The sequence below is a fragment of the Felis catus genome, chromosome X (assembly GCF_018350175.1).
Source record: "Felis catus isolate Fca126 chromosome X, F.catus_Fca126_mat1.0, whole genome shotgun sequence".
Lineage (NCBI taxonomy): Eukaryota > Metazoa > Chordata > Mammalia > Carnivora > Felidae > Felis > Felis catus.
The window spans coordinates 98,135,981-98,152,589 of record NC_058386.1 but is presented as its reverse complement, the minus strand read 5'-3'; the positions used below and the strand labels follow the sequence as shown (position 1 = coordinate 98,152,589).

Below are 16,609 nucleotides of genomic sequence, written 5' to 3'. Positions count from 1 at the left end.
CACATCAATTTTAGAAGATTTTCATCATCCCCCAAAAGAATCCCCATGCTCTTGACTCTCACCTCCCTTTACCCCTAGTCGCCTCAGCCCTAGGCAGCTACTAGTCTACTTGTTTTTTTCTTGATAGATTTCCCTATGCTAATTAACCGTTCATATTAATGGAATCATAGAATATCATGGTCTTTTGAGACCTGACTTCTTTCACTTAGTGTGCTGTCCTCAGGGCTCACCCATGTCGTAGCATGTATCAGTGCTTCATAGCTTTTCATGGCCTAATAATATTCCACCGTATGGATATACCACATGTTGTTTGTCCATTCAGTGGCCGATGGGCATTTGGGTTGTTTCCAGCTTGTGGCTTTTATTAATAATGCTGCTCTAAACATGCATGTACCATGTGGTCATATGTTTTTGTTTTCCTTGGGTGTATACCTAGGAGTGGAATTGCCTGGCTATATGGTAACCACGTTTACCCTTTTGAGGACCTACTGGACAGTTTCCGAAAAGAGCCGCACCATTTTCCATTCCCACCAGAAGTGTATGTAGGAGAGTTCCAATTTCTCTGCATCCTTGCCGACTCTTATGGTCTGACTTTTTGATTCTAGTATCCCACTAACCATCCTAGTGGGAATCAAGTGGTATCTCAGTGTGGTTTTGATTTGCGTTTCCTTGACACTCTTAAATGTTTTTGAGCACTGGCCTCTGTCAAAGGCAATGGAGAAAAATCCAAGTTATACTTACTGGAAGTTTCCTCTAACGACCACCTACGTGTCTCTGACTCCAGGCCTTCTGTACTTCCTACAGTTAGTGGCCTGCAGCAAAGTGTTTGATTCGTGGATTTGGGTTAAGGCTGGATGAATCTTTTAGAAAACCTTTCTGCTTACACTGCACCTGTCCTAAGACATCTGCCAGCCCTCACTGACACCCAGAGAGTTTTGAGAAAGGAGGCTTTGTTAATGTATGGCAATATCCGTTGGCCAGTTTAACGAAAGGCCCTTTTGGATCCTAGCACTGCTTGGGTGGGCTAAAGCCAGGCTTTCTTTTTATAAACAATGAATTTTTTAAAAGATTTTATATTTAAGTCATCTCTACACCCAACGTGGGGCTCGAAGTCACAACCTCGAGATTAAGAGTCACGTGCTCCTCTGAGCCAGCCGGGTGCCCCTAAAGCCAGCCTTTCTTGTTGTTGAAATCTCTCAGCACTATCTTGCCCTGTCCTTTGGCTTGGGAATGTGTGAGCTACCTCTCAAGACCTACCTTCTTACACGCCCCTCTAAATATGTCTTCTTCCTTCTCTCTCATCTCCTAGTTCTTTCCTTCCCCGCCCCCAACATGGCCTTTAACCATCTGGGAAGGTCATTTTGCCTTCTTGTAACAGTTTCCCCCTCTTCCAAATGGATGTAAGAGTAACCTACCTCTCATGCTCAACCTGAGTGTGATATGAAGTAATGGGTGCAAACTGGGCCTGGCACAGAGTAGGCACTCAACATAAAGCAATATCCATTTCCATCTCTTCGCTCCAAAGTCGGAAGCCCTTCGGATTTGAAAGGTCACCGAGCCCTCATGAAGTGACTTTTTCCTACCTCCCAGTTGCCAGGGCTTATTCCTTCTCCGGGGTCTCAATGCACAATAGCAGCCAGAGGCAGCAAAGGGGCAACCGTCACACACGTCTGTCTTCATCTGGGGCAGTCGGCGGTTGAATGCTTTTTGCAGAACCAGGAGGTCGGGAGGGCTGTGACCAGCGTATCAAGCCTCCCTTTCCACAAGATAATAGTGGTCTCTGCTATTGTGCAAACACGGAAAATAAACCCTGCTGCGTGTGAACATGAGAACCCTCGCTCCTTTCCCCCCTAACTCCAGCCTCAGCCAACAGGGCAATGTACTTTCAGAACAGTGAACAAACAAGAGGTCCCTGTAGAAGCAGCTGATGGGAAGTCTTAGGTGTTCGATGGGGCTGGGAGGCAGGAGGCACTGGGGTGTCAGGATCAGGAGATGTGAAATCATCTGTGGGAAAAGCAGCCACTGGGATTTGAAAATGGCGAGTGGGGGCAGGAGGGAAGGTGCTTGGCCACGCCCCCAGGTCAGTTTGCATGAACTTCTTGTCCCGTCCTAACCTGCTTTTGGCCAGAGCTCCACCACCACTCAGGAGATGTTTAGCATCACCCCAGAAGTGAACAGCATCCCCTGCCTGCAAGTTTCCAGGCAGACCCCTGCCTGTCTGCTCTACCCAACCCCCGTGCCTGGGAGTTCCCTCAGCAGGAAGCTGGCCAAGCCAGGAAGGTAAACCAGCTGCCCTGGAGCCCCATGTTAGTTTTCTGGGCTTTAGCTGTGTGTTTGGAGTTCACTGTCTTTACCTAGTATCCCTAGTATCTGTGTAGTTGAGTGAAAACGGCTCATAGTGTAGTTGAGTTAAACTCTACAGCAGTCTCAGGACACCCGGGTGGCTCAGTCGGCTAAGTGTCCAGCTCTCGGTTTCAGCTCAGGTCACGATCTCATGGTTTTGTGAGTTCGAGCCCTGCATCAGGCTCTGTGTTGACAGTGCAGGGCCCTGCATGGGATTCTCTGTCTCCCTCTCTCTCTGCTCCTCCCCCACTCATGTTCTCTCTGTCTCTCTCAAAATAAATAAATAAACTTAAAGAATTTTTTAAAGAGGGCCACCTGGGTGGCTCAGTTGGTTGCGTGTCCGACTTCGGCTCAGGTCACGATCTCACGGTCTGCGAGTTTGAGCCCCGTGTCGGGCTCTGTGCTGACAGCCCAGAGCCTGGAGCCTGATTCGGATTCTGTGACTCCCTCTCTCTCTGCCCCTAACCCACTCGCATTCTGCCTCTGTCTCTCTCAAAAATAAATAAACATTAAAAAAATTTTTTTTTAAGAAATCTACAGTAGTCTCAGGAGCTGCTCAGCCCCCTGGGGCTTGCTTCCTGAGCTCTTCCTTCTGGAAAAGCTGTGGCAATGACAGCAGGGAGCACATGTCAGCCAGCCCGTGTCCTGTCCTCAGGTGATGATGAGAACTCATTGATGGAGTTGGGCTCCCTCCTTTTGAGAGTATGGTGTTGTAAGAATTTTGAATCTTGTTCCCCGGGGACTCTTTGGAAGAAGACAAAGACTGGAAATAAAAGAAAACCAGACAGGAAATTTCAAGAAACCCATTTCTTAGTCAGTTTCCGAATTTCTCATTAACCAAGTGGCCCAACAGAAAGCAGTTATTAGAACATCTTAATCTAATCCTCAGATTCTCAGGGTCCATAGAGCGGCCGCTTTCAGAAATTAACCCAACCCACTGCCTACTCGTATGTGTGTGTGTGTGTGTGTGTGTGTGTGTGTGTCTGTGTGTGTGTGTGTGCGTGTGTGTGTTCAAATCTTTTATTACCCATCAGAGCACTTGCTGCTTTATTTTCCAAAACCAACACTTCTTTGGTTTGGTGTTTCCCTTTCCAGGATCTGAAACCACTCTATGCTAACCGGTGCCACTATGTCCCCAAGACATCCCAGAAGGAGGCTGAGGAGGTGAGCCAGAATGAGGCTGCATGTCTTACTTTTGGGGAAAGTCTTCCGTTCTGCCTGAAACCCCCTTCCTTGTACTCCTTTTCACGGGCCTAAGGCTTGCTGTTAGGTGTCTGTAGCTGATTTGTTCAGTGGGTCAGAGCACAGTGCTAATGAGGCCACGGTCATAGGTTGGAGCCTCAAGAGGCCTAATCAGATTTACTTTGCTCTGTGGCCACAGGCTGCCCCTCTGACCCCAGCAGGCAGCCTCTCCGTGTGTGGCTTTGATCCCAAGAGGGACAGATGAGTACAGAGGCCACAGGGCAGGCCACTCCCCCAGCTCTGGGGATGGCGGTTTGGTCGCCCGGACTCGGTGCCCGCTGGAGGGAAAGCAGGAGCCTCACCAGAGCACTGGGCCTGGACCAGGGAGGCAGAGCCTGGGTCTCACACGCAGGAGGGGTCAGGAAGCCAAACGAGGGTGATCGAGAAGCCCGGTCCACTCTAAGGCTCTGAGAAGGCCTGGACTGTGGGCCTGGCCCCTCTCACGACACCCCAAGAGGCCAGTCAGCTAATGCACGACGACTTCTCTCGCTTGCCCTACGCAGCTCTCCTCGTGTTCCACGCCGCCTTGCGCGGAACTAGAGGCAGCGGGCAGTGAGGTGAAGCACGACTCCGGGCCACTTTCAGAAATTAACACAACCCCACTGCCTGCTTGTGTGTGTGCACAATAATTGCCCCCCAGCCCAGAGATTCCTTTGATATGAAACTACCATTCGACATAAAATACAATGCGAATGGTGCCCTTGGAGTTAGGCGGGGCGATGGCCCTCCTCCCAACGCATCAGGGCAGATATTTCTGTTGTGGCTCTGCCTTTCACTTCTCCCCCTACTTTGCACCCAATCCCAAATTTACTGGTTTTCTAACTACCCATGGGTTCAAAGGGAGGAGTAGAAACGTTCACGTGCCAACAGCTTATCAGAAAGGCAGTGAGCATTTGGATGGAGGACCCGATATAGAAAAAGCGCCTGTTTACTACAAATATTCTCTATAACACAGTGAAACACATTCACAAGCACTTCCTTGCATCCATAAAGGACGAGAGTCTGGAATATTTCTTCCCAACAGAAGACGGTAAATGGAAATGGATCTTTTACATGTTTTGCAAACTCGAGATGTGTGAAATGTCATTGCTGTTCTGATTTCGTGGCGATCGCTTTCTTGTGTTAACTTGGTGACTGTAAAAATATTAATGACTTCCATAGGTTCACTTGTAACCCTGGTCCCCCTAACCCTATTTTTCCTATATAAGGTCATAAGTTCCTCAACCAAAAATTCTCCTTCCGCGAGGGTTCTGAGGAACCTTACCCAGGCAGCTAGAGAGGTACTATTGTACTTCAAAGTGCATGTGACAGCCTTTCTGTCTTCCTCCCCATCTGATCCCCCGCCCCTTGTTCCCCCCCCCCCCCGCCATTCCCCTTCCCCACCTACTTTCATTTCCTGCTGTCATTTGTTCTTCCGCCTGTCCTTCCATCAGTCCTTCCTCCTCTGCATCTCCGCCCTTCAGGGATGGGGCACTGAGGGCTGTGGCTGAGGCTGGACGGACCCCAGCTACACGGTGGCTCGTGTCAGGCACAGGTCAGCCAGCCCTGTGCCCAGCCCCATCCCTCTCCTGCGTTGGTGTGTTCATTTCACAGCCATCCTTACCGTCTCCATCAGTCACTAACTCATATTTCCAGTCCCAGAGGGTCCTGCCTCCCATCCAGTGCCAGCCCATCTCTTCACTGTTGTGTGCCCTCAGGTGAACTGCCCTCACCTCAGCCGTGGATTCTGCACGCCTCGCATCAGGGGCAACACCTGCTTCTGCTGTGATCTCTACAACTGTGGCAAGTAAGTGCTGAGCGCCCCGGCACAGGAATGATGGTTTGACCACAGTGGGCACTAGGAGGGCTGAGGCGGGGCGGGGGGTGAGGGGAGTGCAAGGGCACACGGTAGGGATCAGAGAAATGGAAGATGTTGGTCTGTCAACAGATTTCAGCTAGTAAGCATTACCTCCCTTATCCGTGCCAGGCATCACGCTAAGTGCTTTGGAATACTTGATCTCATTTTGTTCTTACCTGTGATGTATGTAGGATTATTCTCTCCATTTTACAGATGGTGAGAGTGAGGCTCAGAGGAGGCAGACACCTGGCCCAAGGTCACCCAGAACTTGAAAACAGTAGAGGTAGAGTTCAAACCCAGTTCTGTCTTAAGTCCAAGTTCAACAACATTCAACAAATAGTTACTGAGCACTTTCTCTGGGCTTGGGCCTGTTCTAGACACTGCTGACTCAGCAGCAAACAAAAGTCCTTGCCCTTATGAAGCTTGTATTTTAATAGGGAAGACAGTCAATAATACATGGATATAAAATATGCCAGGTGTTGATCAGAGCTCTGAGAAAAAAATGAAGCAGGAGAGGTAGATAGGTAGGTGAGGGTGAGGGTGCTGTGTGAGACAGAGGAGCCAGGGAAGGTCTTTTTGAGGAGGTGACATTTGTGCAGAGACCGGAACAAAGCGAGAGAGCAACCCAAGTAGATACCTGGGGAAAGAGTGTTTTCAAGCAGCAAGAACAGCAAGTGCAAAGGCCCTGAGGCAGGAGCAGGCTCAGTGCTAGTCTTGTTTCGTCACTCGGCTCTCTGCCCTCTAATTGCAAAAACGTCACTTATTCTTTTTTTCAAAACATATTTAGGGGTGCCTGGGTGGCTCGGTCAGTTGAGCATCTGACATCAGCTCAGGTCATGATCTCACAGTTCATTGAGTTCTAGCCCTGCATCAGGCTCTGTGCTAACAGCTCAGGGCCTGGAGCCTGCTTCAGATTCTATGTCTCCCTCTCTCTCTGCCCTCCCCCTCTTGTGTTCTCTCTCTCTTTCTCAAAAATAAATAAACATTAAAATAATAAAAAAAAACATATTTAGGTGGTGGGAGTACAGAGTCTATACCTCTGAGGAACTCACAGACTCGTAAGGAAGACAGACATGAGAACAATTGATTACATACAACAGAGTGTGATAGGTACAGTGGGGACCAGTGGATATACTGGGGACCCTGATGACCCAAATGACTGAAAGTCAAAGCTTCTGGGGGAGTGTCAAGGAGGAGGTGACATGGGAGCTGAAATTTAAAGGGGAGGGAAGGAGTTGGGAAAGAAACCAGAAGGGGGTAGAGGTGGGGAAGGTATTCCCAGCAGTTGTGGGGGTGGGGAGAGTTCTACAGGAGGTAGGAGGTAAGGGCGGAGCTGTAGTCAGAAGCCAGATCATGGAGGGCTCACTGGCCACAGGAGTGACTTTGGACTTGACCCTGTAAGCAATTTGGACTTGACCCCATAAGCCACTGAATGGTATCGCATGAAAGATGGAGTGCTGAGGGCCTGGAGACAGAGGGGGAAGGGAGGAGTTGGCAGAGGGGGCCCGGAGGGAGCTGGATCCAGAGGAGTCAGATGGATGTAGCATCCTCCAGACCCCCACCCCCTACTCTTGGTATGGGGGGGCCCATTTCTGCCGTTTGAGGATTAAGACCTGACTGACTGGAGGTAGGGCGGAGAGGTAGGGCGGAGGAAGCCTTTTACCTTCTTCCCTTGCACCAGCCTCATTTCGTTCAAAGGTTTGGCGGCGGAGGAAGAGAAACTTAAAGACTCAAATGAGGTTTGGGGATTATCTGGGAGGTTCAATTATTCATGTTGTAATAATAACTAACACTTGTAAAGGACTTCCCTCCTCAGCAGCAGTGATGGCTATAATTATACTTCCTGAGCTCATCCTTCCAAAAATGATCAAAGGAATGTAAAATAGGTCCTAGGGGAATTGGGGTTATTTTGCTATCTTTCCTTTGGCCTCCCCTGATGCCCCCCTCCCTGCCGCTGTCCTTCCTTCTCCTTTTCCCCCCTCCCTCGCCCAGCTCGCTGCTCTCCTCCCTCCTCTGGCCTGCTCCCCCTCCTTTCTCACTTCCTGGCCTCCTGGTGGGGGGTGCTGGGAGCTGGCTCACACCTGCGGGCCCAGGATGGAGAGGAGCGGAGGCCCCCTGGGAGGCTGCGAAGCGATTCCTTGCAGGCGCGCCTTTCTCTCTGAATTTAGGTGTGTTTCTGGAACAGGTTTGAATAAACTAAATCCTACTTTAAATTCCATTCAGTTGAGTCCTTAGGTGCATTTTTTTTTTTCAAAAGTGGAGACTAAGCCCAGTTTATCTTCCTGTCAATCTGAACTTCATAATAACTGACTTTCTTACTTTTTTAAGAAAATATTTCTTTTATGTTTGAGAGAGGGAGAGAGAGCTTGAGCAGGGAAGGGGCAGAGGTGGGGGGGGACAGAGGATCCGAAGCGGGCTCTGGGCTGACAGCAGCGAGCCCGACGTGGGGCTCAAACTCACAAACTGAGTAAGTAGATTGTGACCTGAGCCAAAGTCAGATGCTTAACGGACTGAGCCACCCAGGCGCCCCTGACTTTCTTACTTTCTTAAAGCAAGTTATGCGGTATTGTCTTCAAGGCTGTCAAGGAACTTTATGAGGAGTGGTGCTAAACTCTGGGTTCTCTGGAGGCAGGGACCATGACTTCATCTTATCTCTATCCCCAGTCCCTGGCACAGGACCGGGCATGAGTAAAGGCCTAATGAAACAGGAGTGACATTTGTTGGAAAGTACCAAAAAGAAGAACGCCCTTTTCACCAGGAAGATAAAATATTGAACTAGGCAACGAAGAGGGGTCACGGGGACGTGGTCCTTAAGCCTGGAAATGGTTTTCGCCTACCTGGGGCCCGGACCCCAGCCCCGGGCATCAGTCAAGGCCCTGTCTGTGGTGCTAAGTTTCCAAGGGCAAAGCCACCAGGAAAAGACCTTACTGAACTTTCCATCAGGAAACAGTCCCACTAGGGTCATAAACCAGGGCCACGAGACTTAAGAGGTAATGATCCTACAATAGAGGGAAAAGGTTTTCCTTGACCTGAGGCTTTTTCCAGCCAGCGCCAAAGAGACCTGAACTCCAGGCCTAAATATAGCTAGCAGCAAGCATTCGGAGAGATGCGGGGACTTTAATTTTGCAGAGCCTGTATTTGTTTTCCTCACACAAAACCTATTTTTAATCAATTGCCAGCTCCTCCAGTCCATTTCCTGGAAAGGAGGCCAAGAAAAAAAAAAGTGGGAACAAAAACATCAGGCAGTCATTTGTACAGTGCTATGGAAACAGAGTTTCTACTGTCCCCTCAAACCCACAGACCTTCTTTGACGTCAAGGCAGTCAGGTTTTAATACCAAACATAGATGATTCCATTTAGCCTTATGCAGGAAGGTGGCTTTCTCTAGGACACAGCTCTTCAGCAGCTGCCTTTCAGAGCACTTCGCTCAGCTTTGGAGAGGTCAAGTCAATATCACTGGTTCTCAGTGTGTAACCTAAAGGAAATGGAAGGAAATGGGGGTGGTTTGGTGAACTGCTTCAGCTGGCGGTAACATGGAAGAAGACAGCTTACTTTCATTCGTTCCCCCGCTTCAACAAAGTTGTATTGAGCCCCTACTATGTGCCAGGGACTGTTCGAGAAGAATAGGTATGGGGAAAGCATAATCTTACCCTTCAGGAACTCGGCTTACCAGAGGGGCTGGGGGGAGGGCAGCTCAGACCCATACACAGAATACATGCAGTGAGAGATGCACAAGCTTGTCCATTGGCATTGCCCGTCCGCCGAGAGTTGGTGGATGGTTCCAGGCGCCTATGGAAGAGCAGAAGGAGGCCCTTCTGCTTTAGCCAAGATCTGTTGCCTCCTGCTTTGTTACATGGGGATGGAAACAGAGAGGTTATCTTTTTCTCCAGGCACACCCAGCAAGTTGAGAGCAAGAGGGTGAAAGCCCATATTGGGCAATCAACCTCATGATCAATGCCACAATCAGGCTTTGAACTCAGTTACTCATTCACAGACATTTATTGATGACTTGCGGTGTTTCTGCCACTGTGCTAGACAGCGAGGGAGACACAAAAGAAGTGTAAGAGATGCCCCTCGCCCTCAAGAGGTTACAATTGAGACGGAGGCGCTACGTCTACCTTGGTTGTAGCTTCAGCACCCAGCACCGTACTCGGCGCTGAGTAGGCTGTCAATAAACATTAGACGAAGTGACTAACTGAATTATTGACATACGCAAAGTGCCAAACTAAGAGGAACGGACTGTCTGAGGCTATGGGAGTCCAGGGGAAAAGCTAATGAATGGGCACCGGAGTCCTTGAAGAAGACACTAGAGACATGGCTGTAGAAGCTTTGAGCAGTGGGAAAGGCTAGGACAGGCAGAGAACAGAAGGCAGTACCTTCCGTGCAGGGAGACAAATCTGAGCACAGGTTCGGAAGAAGTACCCAGTATGGCCAGTTTGGGGTTTCTCAGGGCTCTGGCCTAGCTGGAGGTTGGACTCCATTTTGGAGCTGGGTTGTGGCCAACTGAGGCACTTGGATCCTTCTTCCTGAAGGTAATGGGGAGCCATGGGAGGATTTTGATTAAATGAATGATTTAGTTTTAAGAATGTTTGAGGAAGCTTAATGAAGCAGTGGTAGGGTCTGGTAGGCGGGCCTCGCAGGCATGGATGCTGAACCAAGTGGAATCATGAATCTCCAACAGCAACAAACCGCATGAATTTGTTAAACCCTGAACCAGACCTAAATATTAATGTTCTTTTGCTTCATGGTTAAGTAAAAAAAAAAAAAAAAAAAAAAAAAAAAAAATTTCAATAGCTGCCGAACCTGCTCAAACCGGAACCAAACATATAGTATCTAAAATAATTGAGTATTTTTAAACAGACTGGTACCCTGTGCACCATGGTGTGGTCTGTGCCTTTAAAGTGTCAATGCTTTTATTTTTTTCATTTTCAAAAACAGCTTATTTTTGAGAGAGAGAGACAGAGAGAGCACGCCCGCGCGCGAGTATGGGGGAGGGGCAGAGAGTGAGAGGGAGACACAGAATCCGAAGCAGGCTCCAGGCTCTGAACTGTCAGCACAGAGCCTGTCGTGGGGCTTGAACCCAGAACCCATGAACTGCGAGATCATGACCGGAGCCGAAGTCGGACGCTTAACCGACTGAGCCATCCAGGCGCCCCAAGGTGTCAATGCTTTTAAGAACAAGATTCAGGGGCGCCTGGGTGGCTCAGTCGGTTAAGCATCCGACTTCGGCTCCGGTCATGATCTCATGGTCCGTGAGTTCGGGCCCCACATCGGGCCCTGTGCTGACAGCTCAGAGCCCGGAGCTTGCTTTGGATTTCAGGTCTCCCTCTCTCTCTGCCCCTCCCCCACTTGCACTCTGTGTGTTTGTGTCTCTCTCTCTCAAAAATGAGATAAAAACATTTAAGACTTTTTTTAAAAAAAGAACAAGATTCAAAGGTTCCTTGCCCGAGGCTGGCTCTTAGAAGGGAAAAACAACAACAAAGCTACATGTTTTGTGGGGGCTCTTATTATGTGCTGGAGCGCTGCTTTCTTGCATTGTCTCCCGAAATCCCCCCAGGTTAAGAAAGTTGCTCAGCAAATAAGGGACAGAGCTGGGACCCAGATGCAGTTCGACTCCAGAGTGCTGCCTGTCTGTGCGCACTCCCGGCCCAGCCTGCCCTCCCTGTGTTGGGAGGTAGACAAAGATCACTCAGGAAAGTCAGAAGCTCACTGTGAAGCCCTCCAACCCCACACTCACCCTTACTCACAGGCCTGCCTTTGTACAGCTCTTGTACGGCTATGCCTTTTCGTGGCAGTAAGCAATTTTCTTCTCACTGCATAAATCTCTTTATTACTATATGATACTGATGAGAGTAATGCTTTAAAATCCCAATAAACATGGGATATGTTAATATTTTATATCCGAAGCGAGAATTTTTTTTAAAGGATAATGAAATATGTCTTCTTTCTTGATCCCTCTTTAATGGATCATTTCTTCATCCAGTGTCTAATATCCTGGGTGCCAATGTTATGGTTCATGGTTTTCTTCTAGGTTCAGTGAAGAATAAAAGATATGTGCAAGTAATCTGAAAAAATGTAGCATGAAATATAAATCTGATTTTTCGATTATAATTCATAATGATAGAGTAACAGAATTCAACAATGATTTATGTCAGTGGGGCTCCGCTTTGATTTTGAGAGGCAGGAAATTGTCATGGTAAAGTATAAACTCAAGGCCAGCGTGTCTGGGTTCAAAGCTCACCTCCACTACTTAATTAATTTCTTTCTCTGCTTTGATTTTCTCATCTGTAGGTAACAGGGATAAAAATAGCCCCTACCACATAGGGTTATTCTAAAGATTAAGTGAGTTCGTGTTTGCACACTGCTTCGAATAGTACCAGGTGGGGGTGTCTGGGTGGCTCAATCAGTTAAGCGTCTGTCTCTTGATTTCAGCTCAAGTCACGATCTCATGGTGGGATCGAGCCCCGGTCAGGCTCTGTGCTGACAGTGTGGAGCCTGCTTGAGATTCTCTCTCTCTCCCTCTCTCTCTGCCCTCTGCCGCTTGCATGCATGCACTCTTTCTCTCTCAAAATAAATAAATAAATTCAAAAACAAAGAATAGTACCAGGTAATAGTAAGTACTCTATAGAACTTTTTGTTATTATAATTGCATTAGTTTTTCAAAATCACAGATTTGACCTACATCTATGATGGTAGATAGCTATACATATTCTTAATATCAGAAAGAAAATATTCTACCTGCCAAGAGTAATAATTACTTGGGAGTTACTGTGTTCCCTGATGTATGCAGAGAGCCACTGGTAGTGGGATTAAGCTTTCTGTGTGTCCACCTTGCTTGTGGGTGGTCTTCAGTATCTTGAAAATACTGAAATCTGGTTCAAATTCGGACGAATTAAGACACCTTTAAAATTTCAGTATGGAAGCTTACTATTTAAAACCGTGGGTTTCACGGCGCCTGGCTGGCTCAGTCGGGTGGAGCATGTGACTCTTGGTCTCAGGGTTGTGACTTGGAGCCCCACGTTGGGGCAGAGTTTACCTAACACATAAAAAATAAATAAAACAGTGGCTTTCAAACATCAGCGAGCTCATGAACACAGATTCCCGAGGCTCACCCTAAGATTTTCTGCCGGATTCTGTGGGACTGGGGCTGGGCCTAGCAACCTGTGTGTTTAAGCATCTGTTTCTCAAAGACACATGCGCACACAGACACGCAAACAGCACGCTGATACACAGGCAGGCACATGCACACACAAACACACCAATGGTTCCGATGCAGTCTGTCCCGTAACCACACTGATTTCAGTTCCTCAGAAAAACACTGATTTTAAAGGATCCTGAGATAAAATAAAATCACCTGTAAAGTTTAAAAGTCTTTTCTTGTGTGAATAATCCCTCCCTGATTGCCTTTGGAGGTTAACCTTTCACTTTTGTCCTTTTTCACATCCAGTGTTCTTACAACAGGGGAGTCACACGTAATAACCATCCTGATGCCAGGGCACTTGGTTGTGATTTTAAGAACCACAATGTTGGAGATTCATTAGCGATTCCAGCGGCCAAGTTGTAAACTAGTCTGCAACATCCCAGAAGACAGGAACTTTCACTTAATCAATTCAACACAGATTTATGTAGCACCCACTAGGTGTCAGGGAGAGCAGCAAACAAAAGGAACTGAGTCCCTGCCATCACGGAGCTCACATTCAAGTTGAAGAGACAGACAGTAATGAGTGAGTGCTAGAGAGCAGCTCAAGAAGTCTAACGTGTCAGCTCTGCCTGCCATAATAAAATACCATAGACTAGGTGGCTTAAACAACAGACATTCACTCTCGCATAGACCTGGAAGCTCGGGGTCTGAGATCAGGAAGCCAGCATGGCCGGGTTCTGGTGGGGGCTCTCTTCCTGGCTTGCAGATGGCCACCTTCTCACTGTGTCCTCACGCAGCCTTTCCTCAGCGCCTACAGATGGAGAGAACTTGCTGTCTCTCTCTCTTCCTTTTTATAAAGCCATCAGTCCTATCGGATTAAGGCTCTGCCCTTCTGACTTCATTTAACCTTAATTACTTCTGAAAAGCCCTGTGTCCAAATACAATCATTTTGGGAGTTAGGTGTTCAACTTAGGAATTTTGGAGGGGGATACATTTCAGTCTGTAGCAACTAATGTGATAGACAGTGACTGAGCTGAGCGGGGGTGTCTTTGGACAGAGTGGTCAGGGAAGGCCTCCACAAGGAGGTGATTTCAGGTTTTGTGCAGCAACTTGGCTTTAGTTCTTTACTGGGACATTGTTTTGTGTTTGTTGATGTTTTGTTTTGAAAGAGGAGAAACGGTGAAATCTTTGAAGCTTGAATTCAGATCCCAGCTTTTTCACTTATGACTCGGGCGAGTTCCTGACTTCTCTCTGCTTTAGTTTGTTCGTCAGGAAAATGGGAATGGTGATAGTACCTACCTCAAAGAATATCGTAAGGATTTGCAGTGCTGTCTAATAGAACCTTCTGCAGTGACAGAAATGTAATCTGCTCTGTCCAGAGCAGTAGCCAGCCACTAGTGTGGCTCTTAGAAGTGTAGCTAGGGGGCCCCTGGGCGGCTCAGTCGGTTAAGCCTCTGACTCTTGATTTCGGCTCAGGTCATGGTCTCAAAGTTTGTGCGATCGAGCTCTGCATTGGTCTCTGCGCTACAGCGAGGAGCCAACTTGGGATTCCCTGTCTCCCCGTCTCTTTGCCCCTCCCTCCATCTCAGAACTAAATAAATGAATGTTTAAAAAAAACGTAAGAAGTGTGGCTATTGAGCACTTGAAATGTGGCTGGTGAGCCTGAAGAACTGAATTTTTAAAATTTTTTTTCATGTTTATTTATCTTTGAGAGAGAAAGAGACAGAGCTTGAGCGGGGGAGGGGCAGAGAGAGAGGGAGACACAGAATCCGAAGCAGGCTCTGGGCTCTGAGCTGTCAGCACAGAGCCCCATGCGGGGCTTGGACTCACGAACTGTAAGCTCATGACCTGAGCGGAAGTCAGACGCTTTACCAACTGAGGCCCCCGGGCGCCCTTGAATTTTTTGTTTTACTTAATTTTAACTCATTTGCATTTCAACAGTGACTAGTAGCTACCGTCTTAGACAGCACAGATTTAATGAATTCACGTATGTAAAATGCTTAGCGCTGTGCCTGGCACGTAGTAAACGTGAATGTGCGCTGTCTAGGATTCGTGTCGGTGACGGCAACAAGTGTTTGTCTGGTAGGTAGGAGGTGAGTTTTTCAATTTATTTTTTGCCTAAGCAGCACTCGCACTTCGATTTATTACGGTGCCTTGCTCCCCAGTGCGTTCATGGCTATGACGTCCCTTACCATAGCTCCCCACCTATTCACCTGTCTTTTCGCTGAGCTGCATAGTAGCCAAAGCCCTAGGGGACAGCCTGCTCCCGGGAGACTGACGGGTGTGTGCTTCTCCCTGTCCAGCCGGGTGGAGATCACCGGTGGGTACTACGAATACATCGACGTCAGCAGCTGCCAGGACATCATCCACCTCTACCACCTGCTCTGGTCCGCCACCATCCTCAACATCGTCGGCCTGTTCCTGGGCATCATCACTGCCGCTGTTCTTGGAGGCTTTAAGGACATGGTAAGGAAGGAAGCGGCTTCTTATCCCAGAGGCCCCTGTCAGGGGCCAGGGTGGAGGCTAGGAGGTTGGAGGCAAGGGGGACCCATGTTTCAAAGGGAGGACTCAGAAGCAATTGCTTCAAGGATATAGCTGCCTTCAAACATCTCAAACTGAAGGAGACAGGCGATGTCATTAGTGGGCAGAAATTTCTTGTTAACATGAGTTGCCTGTGTTCTTGAGGTACATCCTGGGGGCAGGGATGAAGAGCCAGTGTCCTCAATTCTCCCGTTCATGCTGGTTATATAAACACAGCCTTTCATGCTCACGCCCCCCCCCCCCCCCCCCCGCACACACACACACAAACACACACTTTTAGTAGAAACCTTTCTGGGCAGTTTTTCCCCTGACTTCGGGAGAAATAGAAGCAAAGAGGTTTTTAGCTCAGGTAAGAGTAATGCTGGTCTCCCCGTCCCCAGGAATTTCATCCTGGAGTTTCTCCAGAAAGAGCATCTGGGCTCTTCTCTTTCTCCATCTGAAGGGCCACCCCTGGGCTAAGCTGCTTGCCGGGTCTTGTCCTCAACCTCAGCCTCCCCAAGTTCCTTATCCTCCCTCTCAACTCCTTTCCATATTTGTGTGTGTGTGTGCGTGCGTGTGTGTGCACGCGCGCGCACGCGCCAAGTCACAGGGCACTCAACACTCAGTAAGTTCCCTGTAAGAGTGGGCTTCCTCCCTCCTTTGCTTTTAAAGCATTACTAAGCATTTATTTGCTTATTTAACAAACTTTGATCTCTAATTATGGAGAGAATAGTTTTAGAGCTATGGTTTTCAACCTGGCTTCCTTTTAGAATAGAATCACCTGAGGGGCTCAAGAAGCCCAGATGCCTGGGGGTGCCTGTGTGCACCCGGCTGGCTCAGTTGGTTAAACATCAAACTCTTGATCTCGGCTCAGGTCATGATCTCACAGTTTGTTGGTTCAAGCCCCACATCGGGCTCTGCGTTGATGGTATGGAGCCTGCTTGAGATTCTGTCTCTCCTCTCTGCCCTTCCCCTGCTTGTTCTCTGTCTCTCAATCTCTCTCAGAATTAAAAAAAACAAAACAAAACTTTAAAAAATAGCTTAGATGCCTGGACCTCTCCACCAAAGATTCTAAGTTAATCGGTCTAAACTGAAGCCCAGCCATCAATATTTTAAAAATTTGTTAATGTTTATTTATTTTTGAGAGAGCGTGCACAGGCAGGGGAGGGGCAGAGAGAGAGGGAGACACAGAATCCGAAGCAGGCTCCGGGCTCTGAGCTGTCAGCCCAGAGTCCAATGCGGGGCTTGAACCCACGAACCGTGAGATCATGACCTGAGCGAAGTCGGACACTCAACTTACTGAGCCACCCAGGCGCCCCAAGCATCAATGTATTTTTTTAATGCTTATTTATTTTTGAGACACAGAGAGAGTGTGAGCCAGAGAGGGGTAGAAAAAGAGGGAGAGAGAGGGTCCCAAGCAGTCTCCTCTCTATCAGCGCACAGAGCCCGATGTGGGGCTCGAACTTATGAACCATGAACTTATGCCCTGAGCTGAAACCAAGAGTCAGAGGCTTAACTGAGCCGCCC

The 16,609-nt window shown here is 48.3% G+C and overlaps 1 protein-coding gene across 2 annotated transcripts in view; it reads left to right on the top strand.

Moving 5' to 3' along the window:
- TMEM255A (transmembrane protein 255A) overlaps window positions 1–16,609 on the top strand; it is a 56,424-nt gene that overhangs the window by 21,975 nt on the left and 17,840 nt on the right. The window contains exons 5-8 of one of the 2 annotated variants that reach the window (XM_004000841.4): window positions 3,439–3,507; window positions 4,794–4,865; window positions 5,283–5,371; window positions 14,866–15,028. In XM_004000841.4, the coding sequence (XP_004000890.1) occupies window positions 3,439–3,507; window positions 4,794–4,865; window positions 5,283–5,371; window positions 14,866–15,028 (393 nt within the window). The remainder of the gene's footprint in view (window positions 1–3,438; window positions 3,508–4,793; window positions 4,866–5,282; window positions 5,372–14,865; window positions 15,029–16,609) is intronic. The other variant, XM_004000842.4, reaches the window with a different exon arrangement.